A 19,589-nucleotide genomic window follows, 5' to 3' on the forward strand; every position below is an offset into this window, starting at 1 on the left:
AGCCTGTGAACAGACCATCTTATAAAAGACACCTGTGTGACTACTGCACTGTGAGATCCAGAATTTCTGTGTTGTTCTGGTTATGTTGTGTTTGTACCACGTGGCAAAGTCTGGTGCTGCCATTACTGCCCCAGCCTGGCCACCTCATGTCACTGGCTCCTGTTGATGATGCAGCCTTAGAGAGCTGCACATCAGCCATACCATTTCTGAGAAGGTTGGGGTAGGGCCGTGTGGTATATTGGATAAAGAGGTATCGTTTTACAGCTCTGTCTGAAGCCCAATTTAACTAACTGTTAAAAAGAACACAAGCTCATCAGTTGTTAAATGGCAGAACAGCTGTAGGTGGCATAGCTTGTGGCTTTCAACTGAACATATGGCATAAAATGGTGTAGCTGACTACAAAAATCACTTTTAAATATTGACACTGCCTTTGATCTTTCTTTTTTTAGGCAGTGAATTTTGTCAACTTTGAGTAGCTCTACTTTGGTTGGAGGAAAAAGGGAAATAACTGGATTCTTTGTTTGTGTTTTAAACTAAATAAAACACTGCTTTCTTATTTTAGGAAAGTTCTCTTTTTTTCCAGGCCCTTGCCACTTCAGAAACTGTAAAGATTCTAGTCACTGACAAAACTGTTCCATTGTAAAAAATGCTTATAGTGTTAGAAAATAAACAACCAGAAGGATGCAGCTTATTAGAGATCCTCTTTACCAACATTTAATTAATGTTGTCTTCTGAAATTTGAATTAATACCTTCGTCTGAAGGAAAGAATACCTTCAGCACAGGCAGATTTCTTGGCTCTGATATGTGAGAACACACAGCCTTTGTTGTGTCAGGAGAGTTGTTCCTGCATTAGGGCCTGAGGGTAGCTCTTAGAGAGTCTGGTGGTCCATCTCAAAAAAAAAATTAAAAAGAAGGGTTGCAAAAGAAAAAAAAGTTAAATAAACCCAATACACAAGCAGCAGGGCATTGAAAGTTACTAGAATTCAGAAATAATCTCACGTTTTATTGGTCCAAATGTCTGCAATTTAAGCATCCCTCAGAACTAATGTACCATAATGATTGTCATCTGTAGTAATAAACTTTTCTAATATGTGTAAGTCTTTCCCAATAGATGGCCCCTGATTTTTTTTCTCTTTGGGAAAGGAAGAGGGAGGGAGAAGACTGTGGGTTTTGTGGAAGGGGGATTTGGTTTGCATTAGGCATGATACAAACACAGAACTGAAAAATTTTGAGGCAACTTGGCACCAGATGTTCTTCAGCAGCAAGGCAGGCTTTTCTGCTAATATACCACAACTCTTTTAATATTGGCTTTAGACTTTAAAATTTTGAATTCTTCTCTTTAAAAGTCAGTAAGATTTCTAAGGAATGCCAACAATGGTACCTAATAAGTTCAATTATCTGGAAATTAAGATTATTAAATATAATTAAATTGATAGGTTCCTCATAGTTGATATAAGCTGGGATTGAAGCCAGGGATATTACCTCACCTGTATGAATATTTTTAAGAATACTTCCTTCCTGAAGCAAGTAAACATCCTTTACATCTCTAGAGCAAGAACGATGATGCATTTTGAAGCTGTTTTAGGAGGAAGAGAGCATCAGATTTGAGAGGAGGGGATAAATTGAGTAGAAGAGAAATAACAGATTGTATAACATAATCTTACAACAAGGACTCTTACAACAAGGTTCTTAAAAGAGGCCCTCTAGATAGAGCAGGGACTTTGCCACTAAATCGAGGTCTTTATTGAAAACTGACTTTTTTAACATTGCATAAATATTTTTTGGGGTTTTTTTTTTCTGTTTGTTTCATACCAATGGAATTCCAGTGGGTGTATGAATTGATCTTGTATCTGGTCTTCTTCAAAGTGAGAAACTCCAAAGATTTTTCCCAGGGTTATGATACTTGTTAGATGATTTGAGAGACAAATTGGAGTGAAGGCCAAAAGCATAAGATTTGGCATACAAAAGGCAGGAAAGATAATTTATAATCTGTTTATTTTGAATTCTATATTCTGTGCCTTTGCAGCTGATCCTCTTTTATTCTTTTCAGCCTTCTTGTAGATTATCCTTTAACATTCATAAATCTTACTTAGTGAGTCTTGGTTTCCTATTAATCTACTACCTGAACAACGTACTGGAACATCCGCAGTGAAAGAATCAATCTGTTCTGCTACATCCTGAATACTGTACTTGCATGGTAACCTCAAAGTTATTTTAGCAGCATAAGTGCTAAAGAGCATCTACTCAAACTACCTCCATCCCTCAGAGAAGAAGTAATTATTTATGTAAGAACTGTACCAGACATTATATTTTCATACTTGATTAGAAACTGGCAGATGATCTTATCTTATATTTTGATTCTTTTATATACCCTTTATAGCTATTTAGGTATAACTCAGTTACTGTGTTGTCCTACAATGACTGAAGCACAAATGTGAAGACAGGGTGTTCAACTTGCTTACAGTTACTCAGCTGCAGTTAATTATGTGTATGTGCTGTTTTAAAAAATGCTCTGCTATGATGTTATTTGAGGCTGTAAACTTTTCAAAATTGCTTTAGTGGGTCAAGGTTGAAAATTGAGATGAGCGCTATAACTTACAAGGCTATAACTGTGAGCAGTTGTAGACACAAAGTGATTCTGGGAGCTGTGCCTGTGGGCCTTGTTCAGTGGGACCTGACAGAGAGACCCCATAACTCTGTTTGACTCTTACAACATGAGCCTTGCCTTACAGGATCAAGTGGTCTTCCCCAGTGTTGTTAATTCTTTTTTCCTCCTTGGTTTTGCAAACCAGCGAGATGCTGTTGTCTTTTTTGCCTTCACACCAGAGGTGGTGCTTATCCTAGAAAGGCATAGCTTTTCCCTGGATTTTGGGAAAGGCAGAAGGGAGAGCCCTCTGTTTCCAAGGAACTAGTACCTAGACTATAGAATTCATGGAAATTTTGCCCAAAACAAAATACATATAAATAAACCTAAATAAGTCATTCTCTCTTCCCCCTTTGTATAGCAACATCACTTCAAGTGCCTCTTGCAGGAAAATAAATTCCATATGTAAGAATGGGAAACATCCCACTTCAACTGCCAAATTCCTTTGATGACTTTGAAAATTTTCTTCTTGGAAGTCCCTCCTCCTTGTTTGCTGTTACGGGTAGGTGCATTGGAACTATTCTTTCCGTGCTGTGTTGTTTTTTCCTCTCAGAAATTCCTCAGCTATGCTTCGCTCACTTTGTAAGCAGTCTTCTGTCAGCTTGGTTGCAGGCAAGGAGCAGCAAACATGTTAAAGGCAGGGTGGCCGAAGCCAACTTGATGGTTATCCTTAACACTGGTGTGTGGAATTAGTCTACCATGACCAAATCACTGTGTTTTCTTTAGACCTTTCAAGTTTCCACTTGGATTGGCAACAAGCTACAGCTGTGCTCATTGCTGCAGCCTGTTCCTCTTAGATGGATCTACACCTTTTTCCATTCAAGTTTATCAGCTCAAAACCAAGCTGTCCTTGTCTGTGGCCCAGTGAGAGTTACAGGGAATGGCTTAACTGCCCTTAACTTCATATATGTCATTCCCTGGCATGTGACTGTTACCTAACCAGCAGCAATAAATGTTTTAGTGTGCCCAAATAACACAGCTCCATGTACTGTGCTCATTACTAAAACATACTACTTAGCAGTGTCCTTGCCACACTGGCAGTGCTCTAAGATTCATGTCACCAGCACCTCATTAAGAAACCTCTAAACTCTGCTTTTCCGCAGTACGCTAAAGAAAAGTATCTCCTTTGAGCAGAAGCTTCCAGCCGCAACTGGCATTTCCAGCAGCATCACCCCATCTCATCAGGACAATGAGGGAGGGAGAGCAGGTAGCTCTCTGAGGGCAGTTCCATGTTTTAACCCCCTCACAAGGCATATTGGCCCATAATATTTATTTTAGTATTGAACATTTTGCTAAGGATGTGGTTGATGTATGGGAGGTAGAAATAAGGAAGCTATTGTTGAGGAATATAAAGGGTTGCAGATGCATTTAAACCCAAGGAAGAGCATTTTCTCTACAATGATAGGAAAGAGTAAACACATTTTCAGCTTGGGACAGTAGGGGATACAGAGGAGGAACAGGTACCCCAGGCTGAGCAAGAGCAGTTCTGAGCGTTTGTGCCTTGCATGTTCATGTGCCAGCATAGCTGCTGAGCTCTGGGACCTTCTAACATTTGAGCCCCACCTCATTCACTGCATCTTGCTTTTACCGTATTAGTTGTTTCTTGTGCTGTGGTGAGCTCCTCATGGCAGTAGCACCTCTCCTGTGTCCATCTGGCACACTTGGTCCCGCATGTCCTGGCACTCAAATAACAGATGAGCAGTGAACATCTGAATGGCCATTATTATGCTGCTGCTTTCCAGCCGTGCTATCGCTGTGCCACTTTTAATAATTCAGAAGTGATGTAGAGGAGGGGGAGTTAAAGGGCTGCAGCAATCTTTGTTTGTCTCTGTAGAGTGTGATTCCTCCTTGGTGGCTCTGTAGTTACCAGGGAAACAGGAGAGGGATGACAGAGCACCGCGGGGCTGGAGTGGGACTTAGGGGTCGGCTCCCTGGCAGCTGCACATCTGCACCAGGGGGCAAAATGAGGGCTTGCCTTTCCTTGGTTTGGTGCCTTTCCCCCTCTTTTCCACAATGGTTTTGTGAAACTTAATTGTTAAATAGGTGATGCTCCCTAGCATTGGTGTATTTGTTGAAAAGTCTTTTTATGATTGATTTTAGTAAAAATATGCTGTGTTGGAAAATGAGCATTACTGCTGGTGGTTTGGAGGAGTTGGGTGATCACAGAATCTTTCTCTGAAATTAACTGGAGTCCTGGTTGTACACAGACTGTCACTACTGAGAGGTTGTTTAATGTGTTTGAAATGCTTTGGCACTTCAGGGAATACATTTACTGGAAAAGACTAAGGACCACTTCAGTAACATTTGCTCAGTGCAGCATTCTCTGATTTGATAAAGGTCAAATTTCATTTTTAATAATTAGCATATCTATTCTAATCACCTCCTGTTCTAGCTGTACTGACCTGAATAATGCCAGTCTTGGAAGTTTCAGGGAGAGAGGCAGATGAGAGCGGGGGAGCAGCCCCTGCACCTCGGGGTTGTCATTGTAGCTCCCGAGGGCTGAGCCATGCAGGCAGGGGGAGGTGGGTGGGCAGCTGTGTTTACTCCACTACACATGTTTAGGGCTGGATCCATCTTTCAGCTGCCTAATCTACTGGCATTAGCTGTGCTGTTTGTTCCATACCTGTGTTAGGTGCTTAGATTTTCAGCAATTATGCTGAAGTAGTTCTGAGAGGATGACTTAAAAACCTTTTTCTTACGGATCAGTGGAACTTGGTGATTGGTTTGAGATGGGCTGTTGGGCTCTTTAACTACAGGCAGAAGGACTCTGCAATTTCCTATCTCTGTCCCTCTTTTCAGTGATCGGCTAGAGAAGGTGAAACAAGATTTTCTGTAACAAGTTTGTTTGTTTGCAGCTGACTGGCAACTGTTTGCTTGATTGCTTTAGAATGGGGGAGAGTAAAACACCGTATAAACACACTCCTCTTTTGAATTTCATGGCAAATAAATACTGTTTTTCCACACCAGAGACTTATTTTGAAGTCTGAATTCAACAGATTTGTCACTATGGGACGAGCCCTGAGGTTTCATTTCCTTCTGCCCAGTTTATGCACACGAGTGAGGTATTCATGTATAGTCAACTTAAAGTTGAACTTTAACTGAATTTATGAGCACATAATGGGGTTGATTTTCCAGTTACCTTTGTGAAACCTTCAGAAATGGTTTACAGACCTCTTGCCCTCCATTTGCCTCCCTAGAGTCTGCACACTCAAGGTTCAAAACCTTGAATATGGAGTATATCTACTTCAGATTCATAATCCATAAAGCAGAGTTAAGAAAAAGTACTGTGTATATGCTAGCAAGGTTTTAGCCATAAAGTTCAGTATATTTTCTCCAAAATGTCAGATTCTGAAATTTAATTCTGACACTTTAAAACTCTGATTAAAAAAACAAACAAACAAATAAAAAACCCAAACAAACAAAAAAAACCCCAACCCAACAAACCAAAACAAAAAGCCCCACCAGGGTGAAACAATACACTTGGGCACCAGAAGTGATGTTTAGGAAACCATCATCTGAATAGTTTCTTGCAGCTATCCTTGTGTATTAAGAAGGAATGCTACTCTGGTACTCACAACTCAGAGATTTTTATTTTCCTTTTCTTCATTTTCAGTTCTGTGTTTTTTGGTTTGGGAGGGGTTTTTTTGAAAAAATCTCCTTTTGGTGTAGTAGACGTTGATAGTAAGAAAAATTGCATTGAAAAATAATAGTTCAAGATTAAGTTCTCTTCTGTTTCCTCTGGATATGGCACTCCTGGGCTTAGCTTTGGTTCTCTGTGAATCTGACATGTTAAATGTACTCTTGTTAATTGAAAAATGTCTTCAATATAAACTGCAAATTGCATCTACAATGATGCAAAGATGAAATAGTTGTCTCTTGCTAATACATGCTCATCTCCAGCAGCTGTGTTTCAGTTAAGACACAAAATGGAACCAAGTCCAGCAGAGTCACTCCTATCACCGTTGCTTTTGCCAAAGTTAAAAATGCACTAAATTATTGTCACTGAAGTCAGGAGAGGTCTTTGAATTCAGAAAACATCTACTGAGTGTATGATGTCATTTTTATGAAGTCATTCTTTGATTAGAATTGCAGTTTAGAGAAAACTGACTTCTGCTGTAAGGATAGTGAAATTGTTGTTAAATCCTAGTCTTGCAGTGATTGGGATTAATTTCCTGTTCTATGATGCTGCAGTGAATAGCCTCTTTATCCCCAAACTACAGGAAACTGCTCAGTGTTTTGTATGAGGTTCTGCAGTGTGTGTGTTCCAGGGAGCTTGACTTTTAAGGACACAGGCACATCTCCCCTCTGCCCCAGCAGCTGATGTGCAATGAAAACACTGCAAGCTATGGAAGAGAAGCAGTTCATGCAAAACTGTACTGTGCAGGTGAGGAGCTGTGCAGGACTGCTTGTGTAACCCTGGCTGAGGTTTGTGTGATCCTGATGCACAGCAATGGTGTGGTTGCTGTGTATCTGGAGGAGAAAATGTCAACTTTATTGGGTTTGTAGTTGTTCAGTTTTTAGCTGAAAATTCATCCCTGAATCTTTCAGTCAATGGATGTGTAATTAAAAGGATATATTTGAATAAGACTGAAATTTTGTAGTCTAAACAAATGTTGCAAGAATATATCAACAGAACTGATAATGGTCTTGATTCTTCTCATCCTCCTGGGATGTGAAGCAGTACATCTAATAAAACTCTAGACGCCTAGTAAAACATGATCTGCTGCCTCCTAACCCAACAATTCTAAGCTCAGAAGCTGATTCTGCTGGTACTCATTGCTGAGGTGTGAGCAGAGAGGATCTGTAGAAATTGGCTCCAGGGTGCCAGGAGGTGCATGCTAGGACTGGTTACCCTTTTGACTACTGGCTTTCTCCTTTGTTTCGTGCTCTTTTTTTCCCCAAAAAGAGGCTAGAAAGTATGACAGATGTTTCTCCCTCCAACCTAAACTGCTAAACCTAAGCTTCCCAGTCTTACTGTAATTGTGTCTAAGTTGCCCTCTTTTTATTTGAAACAGGTCAACTAAAACAATATTTACTTGAAGTAATTTGTGGAGAAAGATGTTGACTCTGAAGCTGTCCACTGTTGGGTTTTGCTCCTAATGTAGATAAAGGATAATTGTGATTATTTAGGACAATAGTTCAGAAGAAGGGATAAAATTGAGAAATCTAGAACTTGATGTTTAAGAGACATTGGAAGAAATGGATCTTAATCTTGCCAGTTAAAGTGGGGTTAGAAAGATAACTTCACTATTAAAGCTCACTAAAAGCTTCTTTATGAGTCTCAAAAGCACTGACTTGGATTTAAAAGAAGATTTTTTTTTTTTGTATAATTTAACAGAAAAGACATCATTTTGGTTAAATCTTTACGGTTCCTGTACCAATCTTATCCTTTTTCTAGGATCTTTTTGATAGATCTTTTGTGTAGATATCCCAGTTTCTGGGTACAGTAACTCTTGTTAACAATCAAAAGGATTGATCAGTCTTGCATGGAGGGACTCTTTTTAATGAATTGTTGTCAAGAAGCAGGGGGTTTTTTTAATGTTTTTAAAATCATATGTGAATCAAATGCAGTTTCTGCTGCAAGGTTCAGAGGCTTCAAGCTGTGTTTACAGATGAGGGGGAAAGATATTAGACAATTAAAGGCATTTTAGGGGGCTACAACTCATTTTGTTAGACTGTAAAAGTATTTCATCTTGCACAGATGAGGGAGTGATCCTCTATGCAACTCAGCTACCACATTAGCAGATATTGGCAGGCTTTATTACGAGTGCTTTATCCCTTTGATTAGACCTTGATTACCACTCAGGAACCAGATACAGCTTGCAGCCATCTCACTTCAGCTTGTGCAAGCGTGTGATGAAGGAACATGCAGACAGATGTTTATAGCATGCCCCCCATCCTCCGTGTTTGAAAGGCTTACTAAGGTTCATCAAAGAAAGAATCCCTTACTTTGGGGCATTTCTGAGCTGTGGTTTGCAATTGAGCGCCCCTCAGAGAGGATTTTGAAAGTTTACTTGCCTCTCTGCTATGTATTTTCAGGTGCTCTCACAGTTGGCCTTGTGCGACAGTGTCAAACCATCCATGGACGTGACAGGACCTGTATTCCTCCACGGCTGCCTCCCGAGTGGGTCACTACGTTATTTTTCATCATAATGGGAATCATTTCACTAACTGTCACATGTGGCTTGCTGGTGGCTTCCCACTGGCGAAGAGAAGCTACTAAATATGCCCGCTGGATAGCTTTCACTGGAAGTAAGTGACCTCAACTGCACAGTTGACCTGTATGCAGGATAAACTGGTGGAGTCTGAAATAACACCATAGTGTTGGAAAGGAGCAAGTGCTTAGGGCTCCTGCTACGCAAAACATTCCTTCTCTTTAAATATCACATCTGAGGGAAATATCAGTCTTCAGAAATAAAAGGGTTGGTATCTTAAGTGACTGCAATTGAGAGGGAATAATGGCGTGAAAGAAAGGAAGGCCTGACCCCTTTACCTTCCTTGGGCAGTGCCATTAATTGACCTAAGAAAATGAGCAGGGATAGAAGAGTGGCTGTAGTATTTCATATTTCCCCACTTGAATATATCCAGGACTTAATCCTAGCAGCATGCAATTACTGAAAATTCCCTCTCTGAGGCAGAGGAGGCAGTTGGTACATCTGAGGTAACCTGTCCCTTACTCAGGTGTCTTGTGAATACCTCATTCAGGGTTGAGGCTGGTTCAGTCCTGCTTCATGCTCACAGCAGCTGCTTTATTCAGAGTATCTGCATCCTAATTGGCTATGCAGGAGGATTGCCCACTGCAGAGCATCTGCTGTGCTTCACAGCACTGAGACTTCTGCTTCCAGAAGTGACCTGCAGCCGTGCTTTAGCCGGAGGGAGGAGTACCAGTGCTTTTCTGCCTCCCCTCATTCTGCTCTGCGTGAGCACCGGTGTAATTCCTCACAGCTGAGCCTTCTCCAGCCCTGTGTTTGCACACAGGGAAACATATCCTATGGCTACTTCAGTGCAAAAGAAAAACAGTTGTAATGAGCAAGGGGAATAACTTTAAAACTTCCTTTTCTTGGTGTGTGTTACAGGCTTAGCCCAACTGTGAAATGGTGCCTTAATGGTGGGGATGACAGCATGAAAAAGCTCAAAACCTGAGGGCTTTTAAATTGACTTGAATTATGACAAACCACTAAAGGTAGTGTGAACACTAACTAGAAAATGCAAGTTTGTGGTTTACATGGGCATAAATAAGGTTTAATGGAACTCTGTGACATCTAGTGATATCTAATACGAGTAAGATTTAACCTTGTTTTTGGGAAGGCAATAGTATTAAAAGTGCTCAGCTTCAACAAAGGTACTTCACTGAGGCACTTGTACAATGAAAGCCATCTTTCTGACAGCGTTGCTACACAGCATATTAAATTAATAGTGCAGCTCTTGCAGACAGTGGAGCTATTGAAATGCTGTATCTGTTGTGATTGACTTTCATTTATTTTCCAGTGAATGATTAAAATAGCAGACCTGAGTATTACTGAATATTCCATCCCAGCTTTTCCAGCGCACCTGTTTATCTAGACATATTTATGTTTATCTGATATATGTGGGTGGGGTTGAAGCCAAAATGCCATATAAAGTTAAGATGCTAACAGTAAGCTGGAGTCAAAGCTCTTGGGTCAAGAGAGGGGTTTGAGTTCTAGATATCAGTGTTTTTCTTAAATATCTCAAATCATCACACCCCTGCAGCTTTAGTTTTCTACAGCTGTGATGATTAGTTCAGCCAAAATGTACCCTAAAGCTGTTTTGGTTTGGGTTTTTTCTCTGGAGATTTCTTTAGGCTTGCAACAGGTTCATTATTAGATGTCTCAGTATAAAAGGACATTTTTATTTCAGCACTTGTCTTCTTGGTATGAGATGTTTAATAATGAAACACACTAATTTGTTCTTTTGCAAGTCAGAATTATTCATAATTCTATTAAGATATGATCACTGCGTTGCTGAAATTATAAAATTCAATGTCTCTGGTGTTCTTCTCCGATACATACAAGTCTGTGACCTTTGCATTCCTGTTAACAAAGATGATGGGGACTTATATCTGTGAACTCACTTGTTAGGAAAACTAATTTTGAAAAATAGAAGTGAATGGAAGGAAGAATTCTAGATTTTTTCAAAAAGTTGTCGAGAGTGACTTCTGTGGTTCACTGGATGAAACACAAATTAGTAACCTATTTGTAGGTTAGTAGTAGGAAATACACAGCCATGTGGAATCAACTTGGAATACCATGAGCAGGTCCTTCCTGTGAAGTGCCAGTGCTGTTTAGATGAAAATATGTGTAACTCGTTAGAAGGGGGTAGGGAAAACTTCGTATTTGTATTACATCTCATCTGCAAGTGATTTCAAGACTCAGTGGCCTCGTGCAGGCTGCTAGCAGATAGTCTTCTCACAGAACTTTCTGAACACAACTCAGGACATCTATCCTGGGCAGGCAGGGAAGTCTGCTGGGGCTTCCAAGGGAAGCTCTGGGACTGGCAGCTCTGTTCCTTCAAATGCAAGGGGGTCTGGAGTAAATATCTGAGGGCAAAGGAATCCTCTTGCTCATCCCTTCCCTTGCAACTCTGAGAGCAGCAAAGAAAGCCTGGTAAGAGGTCACTTTTGCCCAGTTCATGCTGGAATTTATATATAATTGTATAACTTCTATTTTTCATGGAATTTTTGCTTGTAATCTTGTCATCTTTGATGACTCCAGATCTTTTCGAGTCATACCTATAAGTATCAAGTATTGCTGAAAGTGTGGCCTTGTCTATCGTGTTCAGCTAAGAGAAATGCAGAAGACAGAAGTTTGATCTGTCAGTTCTCTTTCCTTCATACTGTATACTTTCCTGTATCCTGTGTACTTCCTTTTCTGAAGGGATACACCCCAGAGGGTATTTACAAGCACAGGATTTGCCTCATTCCCCAGTTGTTGGTGGGTTTACTGCACAGAAACTTATCCTTCTGATGTCTCTGCAAACAGCTTTGTGGAGAGGAGAGATATTGCTGTCCTCCAGGTCATACTGCATGAGTGACAAAAGTCTTGTAAATGTGAAGGTTTTCCTTCATTTTTTGTAGAGAAGAGTCTTTCAGGAATCAGTATTCCTACTGATGTGATAGGTTTGTCACTCTGGGCATAGATACTATCAAAACTATGACTGATGTTTCAGTAGTACCACATTCATACAGTGTGATGAAGAGTGGGTTCCTTGTTGGTGTTCACGTGTGCACTACCCAGGTTTTGTGTGTTTCTTCAGTGGACAGGGTGTTACAAACCCACAGCTGTGCCTGGTGTGTTGGTAGCAGGCAAAGCTCTGATGAGCTGTTCCTTTGCTTGTATACCAGATCTGCCTTTTGCCATCCCAGCTTCTAAATCATCTCATCACTAACTGTGCCCTGGCACATAGTGACACAGGTTGGTAGCCAAAAAGTAACCTGGTTTTGGTATTGTTCCACGTCTCTGACACTGCTCTTATTTTGCTACCTCTACTTCTTTTTTTCTGTACTGCTTGTTTTCTACCCTCGGTTGAAAAGATAGCATGTGGTGAAGGTGTGGAAGTCTCAAATGTTGTAATTGTCGTGGTCCTTAAGACAAGTACTGTTAAGTTCCATAATTAGAAACAATATCCAGAGCTTATTCCCTATGGAGGTCACATAGGTGATCTCACGTATGTTATTGCAATTTTGGCTATTGCAGGAATTCACAGAGCACCCTCAAGATCTGTTTACATCTTACAGATTTAGGTCTCTTACCATCTGCTGCAACTAGAAAGAGAATTAATTCTGTGTTTGCTACTACTGAATGAGGTGCTTCTCTGAGATTTATCAAGGGAGAAGATGCTAGACAGAAAAATCGTATTTCTGCCTTTTTTCCAGCAGTTACCAGATGGTCTGGATTTAGTTTGGTTTTTTTTACCTGAGGATTTAAAAGTTCATGAGCAATAATGAACTGCTTTTTGGAATGCAAGTAAAAATGGGGCAGGATAATCACATCCTTAACTAACAGTAGCTATCCTGTGAACGTCTGGTGCTCCCCAGTGCATAAAGTGCTTCTTGAGTTATTAAAGATTTGTACCAGGTGCTGCTTTCCATGTTATGTGTCTCTAAAGAGGCAAGCAGATATTACCGTGAGCCCTCTGAAGACTAGACCTTTTTCTAAGACTGGATTTCTTTTGAAGTTGTCATTAGATGCTCAAAACAATTTCAAGCTAAAGAATTACAAGAACTAATTGGTTTTACAGCCACCATTCAGATGCAGACTAGAAAGCTCTTCTGTGCTTACATGGATCTGCTCAAGAAACACATACCCATGCTTTCCTCAGATGGACTCAGATGTTTGAGATACAATAGAAAAAAAAGGAAGCATTCTGTAAGGATTAGATTGTGCGGCATGGAATTACATGGACCAATAATCATGTAGATCAAAACTTTCTTGATTGTTTAATGTTTAACGTCTGGTTGCTGGTTCTGTTCTAACAAATGGCCTAACGAAGTGGCACCGAGCAGGAATGTGGTAACTGCAGTTGCCAGATGTTTTCTGTTTGTGCTCTTTCCCTTCCGCTTTGAAGAATCACCCGACGGTGCGGGCACAGTGCGAGCGAGACACGAGCCCCCTCCAGTGGAATATCTGGGTTTTCCTGCTCGGCACTGGCAGCCGAAGGAAGGATCCTGGTGCTGGCTGCTCTTGGCTCAAGGTGTCGTGAAAGCTGCTCTGTGTGTTTTGGAAGGCAAGGAGCAGCTGATGTTCTGATGTGGATCGTGCTTCATGGAAGCATCCTTCTTTGTTTATGCCCAGGTCCTACTTGGACACTCTGAATTCAGATTCATCATGCCCACAACCAGTATCTTCTAGAATATGAATGTTCTTTCCTCAAAGCTGAGACCTGTGCTATGGAAATCATAAGCACTAAGATATAAAATATGTGGTAAACTGTTTTTCTTGGATAAACATGGAGTCCATTAAAAATGGTTTTAGTGTGGGCACTGTAGCTGGATAAACTGGAGCATCTGTATTTAGTGAGGAAGAGCAGTAATGAAGCTACATTAAAAAATATTGATGCTGCTCCAGCCGGTTGTTTCCTCATTTGTAAAGACTAGAAACTTTGTCCTGGTGAGGCCAAAGGGGACAGGCAAGCTCCTATTTTATTTTACATACTTTTGGAACAAAAGCAGCTGCACCACTTCTGACTTGCAGGGGAGACAGTGATTAAGTTGCTTGCCAGTGGTTTTTAATGTTGCTTGTTTGACTTGTAAGGAGCAGCATCTCCAGGGTTTCTTCTGTCTTGTAGTGCTGGAGAAGAGAAAGGAGAGACAAGGTCAGCACCTGTGTCCCTTGCTAACAAACTAAAAGCAGCAGCCTGTATTAACTGGAGAAAGCTGAAAAAATCAGCATACGATGCACTTTGTTCAGGCAGGAGCATTGTAACTTGGCTTGAATTTTCTCTTTTGTGTGGCCAGGCTATAGGCAAAGTGTGTGGACTAGGAGAGGCTTCAGTGTGAGCTGTGCTTCATGTTAGAAGATGTTGGTATGTGGATTTGTGGGGTTGGTGAGGAAACAGAGCAGGTTCAGCTCCTCTCTCCCCCTAAATCTAATTAGACTTGGTTGAATAATAGGTATTGTGGTGCCATGTTCCACTCACAGCAAATAATGTCTGAAACAACAGTGAAATTCATAGAAGTGAAGTAAGAGTAAAGCACTAATACTTGACTGAACTGGTAGAATCAGATAAAATTCTGTTTTATTCTAATACTGATTAAAAAACCCCAATTGTGTATTCTTGCATATGGAATCAAACCAATTCAAAAGCTAATCCTTTTTATTGTGAAGAGTATCTTGCCTCTCAGAGGAGCCATATTTGGAAGTCATTCCCTTGGTTGAGACAGTAGAGTCCTGCACAGCTACATCCAAACTAAACAAGGTTACTTTTCCAAAGATGTGTTACAGGAACACTGAAGTTGTCATCTGGGAAACAGCAGTGGGTGTTCTCTCCTGGATTTGGTCAGGATATTGAAATGTGCTGTGAGGAATCTTGGCCACTATTGATAATTGAAGGCCTGTGAAATCCATAATGTAATTCTTTAACAGGAGTTCTGGATTTCTTTTACTTCCACAGAGTCAGTTGCAAAACCAAAACATACACATAAGTCTAACTTTGAGGTGAACTAAAAACCCTAATTGCTTGGTCTCTTTGTTCACAGAGTCTGGATTTAGTTTTTCACTAAGAAGCTTGGATTAAACTGAATCAGAAAACTTTCATTTCATTGTATTCCAATGGGAAATTCTATGGCTGTTTCATTATCTAAGGAAACATGCTTATAACTTCAGGAAACTGGTATCTTTTAATCTTAAAAGAAATGGTAATGACAATCTGAGTGTTTTCCATTTTTAGCAAAACTTTTACAGAAAAGGAATCTGTGAAGAATGGCAGAGGGCAACTACAGTTGAAAAATACAACTGATATAGAAAAAGTTTCTTCAATGTCGAATGTTGCTTCATCTTAACTGGGCAAAATGAATCTAAAATAACTGGAGAAGAAATGACTAAACTTTGAGATGGTGATAGAAGTATCTCTACCAATTTTTTATTCTGTAAAGAGAGTTTATGATCTAGTGAGCAGAACTGAAATTACAGTCAAAATTGGGGACTTTTAGTCTTTCTTGGGAGTAGATGAGAGATGTTTTGAAAGTGACATAAAGCCTACTCAGTCATTTCAAGCAAGTTATCAGCTCAGATAGTTCTGATCTCAGCCCTTCAGTTCAGTCAAGATATTTTGCTTGTTTTTCTGGAGTGCTCTGTGAACGGGTAAATATTTTCACTTTAACACTGCAGTGACTGTTTTTTTCTTTTGTCTTTTCTTTGCAGTGATTCTATTCTGTATGGCAGCCCTAATATTTCCGATAGGATTTTACATCAGTGAAGTTGGAGGTCAACCGTATAAATTACCCAATAACACAGTGGTTGGGTCTTCATATGTACTGTTTGTCTTATCCATTTTCTTTACAATAGTGGGACTTCTATTTGCTGGCAAAGTTTGTTTACCTGGCTGATGAATGTCTGGACTGCAGGACTTTATTTTGGAAAAGAGCAAGACATTGGAGTTGCATTCTCAGGAGGATGCCTAAATCAGACTATCAAACACTGACTGAAAAGAGGAATGCTTTGACTTGTTCTCACTATGCACTTTGGATGAAAAAAAGGAGAGCCTTTCCCATAACCAAATACAGACCACGTTGACTAATCTCCTGAGCATACTTTAATGCAGTCAGGTCTGCACTGTGATAGGAACTAATGAAGAATGCTTTACACTGAGAAGCATAATGCCCCATGTTACTGAACTGTTCCTGTTTTTAATGTCTCACAATTTGGAAGTCAAAGTATTTATGAACCTTGTGGTAGACCAGAGGGTTGCAGAGGAATTCAAGTGAGGCTGGCCTCGCTGTTTAGGAGATTAGTATTTTACATCTTCCTTCTGATGAGCAAAGCCTTTGACACCAATGTGGATCAATCTTGCATTACTGCACCAAGAAGCCAATAGATCAAAACATGTTCCCAATGTATGTAACAGCAAAAAGACATACATCCCCTCCTCCCCCATAAGCTCTAGGAAACACTAAGGAACATTTTAGAGGGGGATTTTGTCCTTATATTTATATAAATATATATATAAATATATATATATTTTGCTGATGCAGTATACAGTGTGTGTGTATGTGTGTGTGTGTGTATATACACATATGTATATATATGTATATACACACAAATGGTTCCTGGAAAAGAACTCAGAATGCTTTGCTAGCAAAACACTGTGGTGTGCAAAACTAGAACTCAATAGAAAAAAGCCATTTTTCTGAAGGCCACATAGCTGAGAGTCTTCAGTTTACCTCATTCTTTGTAGCAGCCCTTGATTTTAACAGTTTTTTGTAATAGGTACAAACGATCCCATGCCTTTCTAGGTGCAATTTTAAGTTAAGCTAAAATTCTTTTTATGGTAATTTATTTGTATATGAGGGTAGAAGGTGAGATCATGTCATACCTTAAAATCCTAATTTTGGGAAACTGACACTATTTAAATTATTAGCAACTGTTGTACGGAAATCTCTTTTTCTACTGCTTTGTTACATTAGCATTCATACATGTTCAAGCACAGCATTTTACCATAGGTAAGCATTTCTCTAGCACATATAAAATGCAATGTTTAAAATAATGCAAACACTGTTCCACTGCAAAGATGGATGAACTTATTTTACCTGAGTATTAATTCATCTTTGCCGAAAAAATGAGCAATATAATTGTTTAAAAATGTATGCCTTGTTTAGTAAAGTTGTAATTTTAAATGTAGATTTAATGGCCGCCCCAATTTGGAGTAAATACTCCTCACTAAAAGTAGTTTTATTTTTCAACACAAGGATAAACCATTGAATCCACAGACATCTTAATTCACTACTAGGTTGGTGTTCCAGGGAAGCTGCCTGCACTATCAGTATTTGTTTTCCAGTTAATACATAAGTTTACCTGAGATTCATTCTGAAAACAAAAGAATTGTCTGTTTTGAGTGTGGTTTCATTGAGCTTACTAGAGGAACTGCATTAATGAATAGACACTCATTTTAGAATGAGGTCTTTGTTAAAATAAAATCAGCAGTTTCCAAAATGATCACTTACCAGATAAGATGGAGTATTTAAAAATAATACAATTTGCACAATTATTTTAAACTCTGTGCCATTTAGACCGTAGTGGGTCCCTGTTTTCTCCATCTCTTCCCTCTCCCCCTCACAAGGTATTTTAATACAAAAAGGTTATTTGTTGATGTATTTTTTTTTTCATTATTGACCAAACTTGCCACTGGTTTCTAAGGAATTTTTTTTTTTCCAGTCAGCTCATTTACAGGTAGAATGGAGTTTTAATGGATCACTAAATTTTTCTAAAGTATACTAATCTGTAAATACAGCCAAGCACTTACTTGGAAGTCATGGTTTAAATATAATTTGGTTCCTAATTTAAGCCTTCATCTGCATGGGCAGTCTGAGGCCCCTAGCAGTGGAGGTAAAAGGCAGGGTTCAACTGCTTGGTATGTGTTAAAATTTTGGTGTTATCACTACTGTGTCCTAAGATAAAGTATTCACTAAAAATGGGATTATAAATTACTTTTTCAGAAATGTTACACTTGTAAATAGTTCAAGATTTTGGTAACTGGAACACAGCTGGGGGGTGGGGAGAATTTCTCAGCTGCTAAGATTTCTTTCCCTTCCTGCCCCTCCAATTTACTTATTTCAGTTATTGTAACATCATGTGGATTTAGGCTTCGATTAAATGGATCATCTTAATAATAATAAAAAAGAAACACTTACCTTGGAGCATACCCAGACTGTGGTTGGCTGACTGGAAATTTATCTGATCTGCCAGTGCTATTGCTGTGAATTATTAAATGTTAGCAAATGTTTAACAAATAGGTTTATTAAATATTTGAGCATTTCAAGTCCAGAAATAGATGCAGCCAAATGCATTTAAAAAAACCCAACCCAGTAATTGAAGAGACAGCTGTCAACAGTTGCTTTTAATAAGGTCACTAAGTACTATATAGTACAGTATTAATTTATAGCAGAAAATCATATCTTGTAAACTGTATATAAAACACTGTTTTATGGTGCAATCATTTGTCAAACTTATGTCTGTTACTTTTGTTTTAAAGTTGTGTGCATTCTTTTCATACCTAAGAGCATCACTGTAAAATCTGCTGAAGACTATTTATAGGTTTTATTTGCACAAAGTTCTGTTTTGAACTACAGGAAGTTCGTATTGAACATGCCTAAACATCTGTAGACTTTTTCAGTTCATAAAAAGCAAATGTTTCCATATGAATCTTCTCCAAAGGTAATCCCATATTTGTGTTGAGTGTTTACATAAACTTTTCTGATTCTGCCAGCCATTATTTTTTAACTTTTTGAAGGACAGCTCATTTCATACATTACTAGAGAATTCCATTTATTCTTTTGCTTCTAAATCCTCCCAAAGGTTTGATGCCCCATCATAATGTAATTTGTGCACACTTTGTCATTTATTTGGCTAACAAGATGTAAGATTGGAAACTGCAAAAATACTTTCAGAAGGAAAACTAGTAAATTTGTCCATATAAATCTTATAATTGAGCTCAGCTGAAATAATTGCCTGGAAGCTGTTTGGCTCAGACCTGGGGAGGGTGTGCTTCCCTGAACACACCAGCCTAACAATGTAAGGTGGTTTTCCCCCTGTTCATCCTGCTGGAGAGCGATGCCAGTGTCCCAAAGACACGGGCAGTGAGTGTGCCACAGCGCCGGGCCCGGCCTCGGGCTGAGGTGATGCTGCCAGAGCCGGGCCCTCCTGCCGTCCCTGTGTTTCCGAGACCTTGTTTAACCACTCCAGAACACAAGTGTAGGTTCCTGTTTGCCCCGACACAGCCACAGGAAAATGAAAGCTGTCCTTTAAAACCTTTGTGAAGGATGAACATAATGAAGGAAGTGGGTGTCTGCAGGCGGGCTGTCCCGCCTGGGCTCGAGGCCGGGCCCGCCGCCTGCGCGCCCCGGCCTTTACTGAGGTTGTTTTCTAATTGGTTAGAGCATTTTTTTCAATTAATGATTTCCGAACAAATGTTAATACAAACTGTATAAAATGAACATAATTTTCTTCACTTGTATTTTTGTTATTGAGCAAGTTTATCAAAATAAATTGTCTACTAAAGCGACTGGCCCCGGCTGCACAGACTGGAACCGGCCCCGCCCCGCACACAGGTCCCCCCTCAGGTGTCCCCCCTCAGGAGTCTCCCCTCAGGAGTCTCCCCTCAGGAGTCTCCCCTCAGGTGTCTCCCCTCAGGTGTGCCCCCTCAGGTGTCTCCCCTCAGGCGTCTCCCCTCACGCCCGGCAAGCCCCTCGCCTCCTTCCCACCAGCGCCCTCA

The 19,589-nt window shown here is 39.9% G+C and overlaps 1 protein-coding gene across 1 annotated transcript; it reads left to right on the forward strand.

Annotated features, from left to right (window-relative positions):
* The first annotated feature begins 215 nt into the window (after window positions 1–215).
* Window positions 216–19,379, forward strand: MOSMO (modulator of smoothened). The gene is made up of 3 exons (XM_042037127.1): window positions 216–3,147; window positions 8,685–8,897; window positions 15,524–19,379. The coding sequence occupies exons 1-3, from the start codon at window positions 3,057–3,059 to the stop codon at window positions 15,706–15,708; spliced, it is 489 nt and encodes a 162-aa protein (XP_041893061.1). The 5' UTR covers window positions 216–3,056; the 3' UTR covers window positions 15,709–19,379.
* The last annotated feature ends 210 nt before the right edge of the window (window positions 19,380–19,589 follow it).

The sequence above is a fragment of the Corvus kubaryi genome, unplaced genomic scaffold (genome assembly GCF_017639235.1).
Source record: "Corvus kubaryi isolate FWS band 111438036 unplaced genomic scaffold, C.kubaryi_AGA036_p1.0 37387, whole genome shotgun sequence".
In the NCBI taxonomy this organism is placed as follows: Eukaryota; Metazoa; Chordata; class Aves; order Passeriformes; family Corvidae; genus Corvus; species Corvus kubaryi.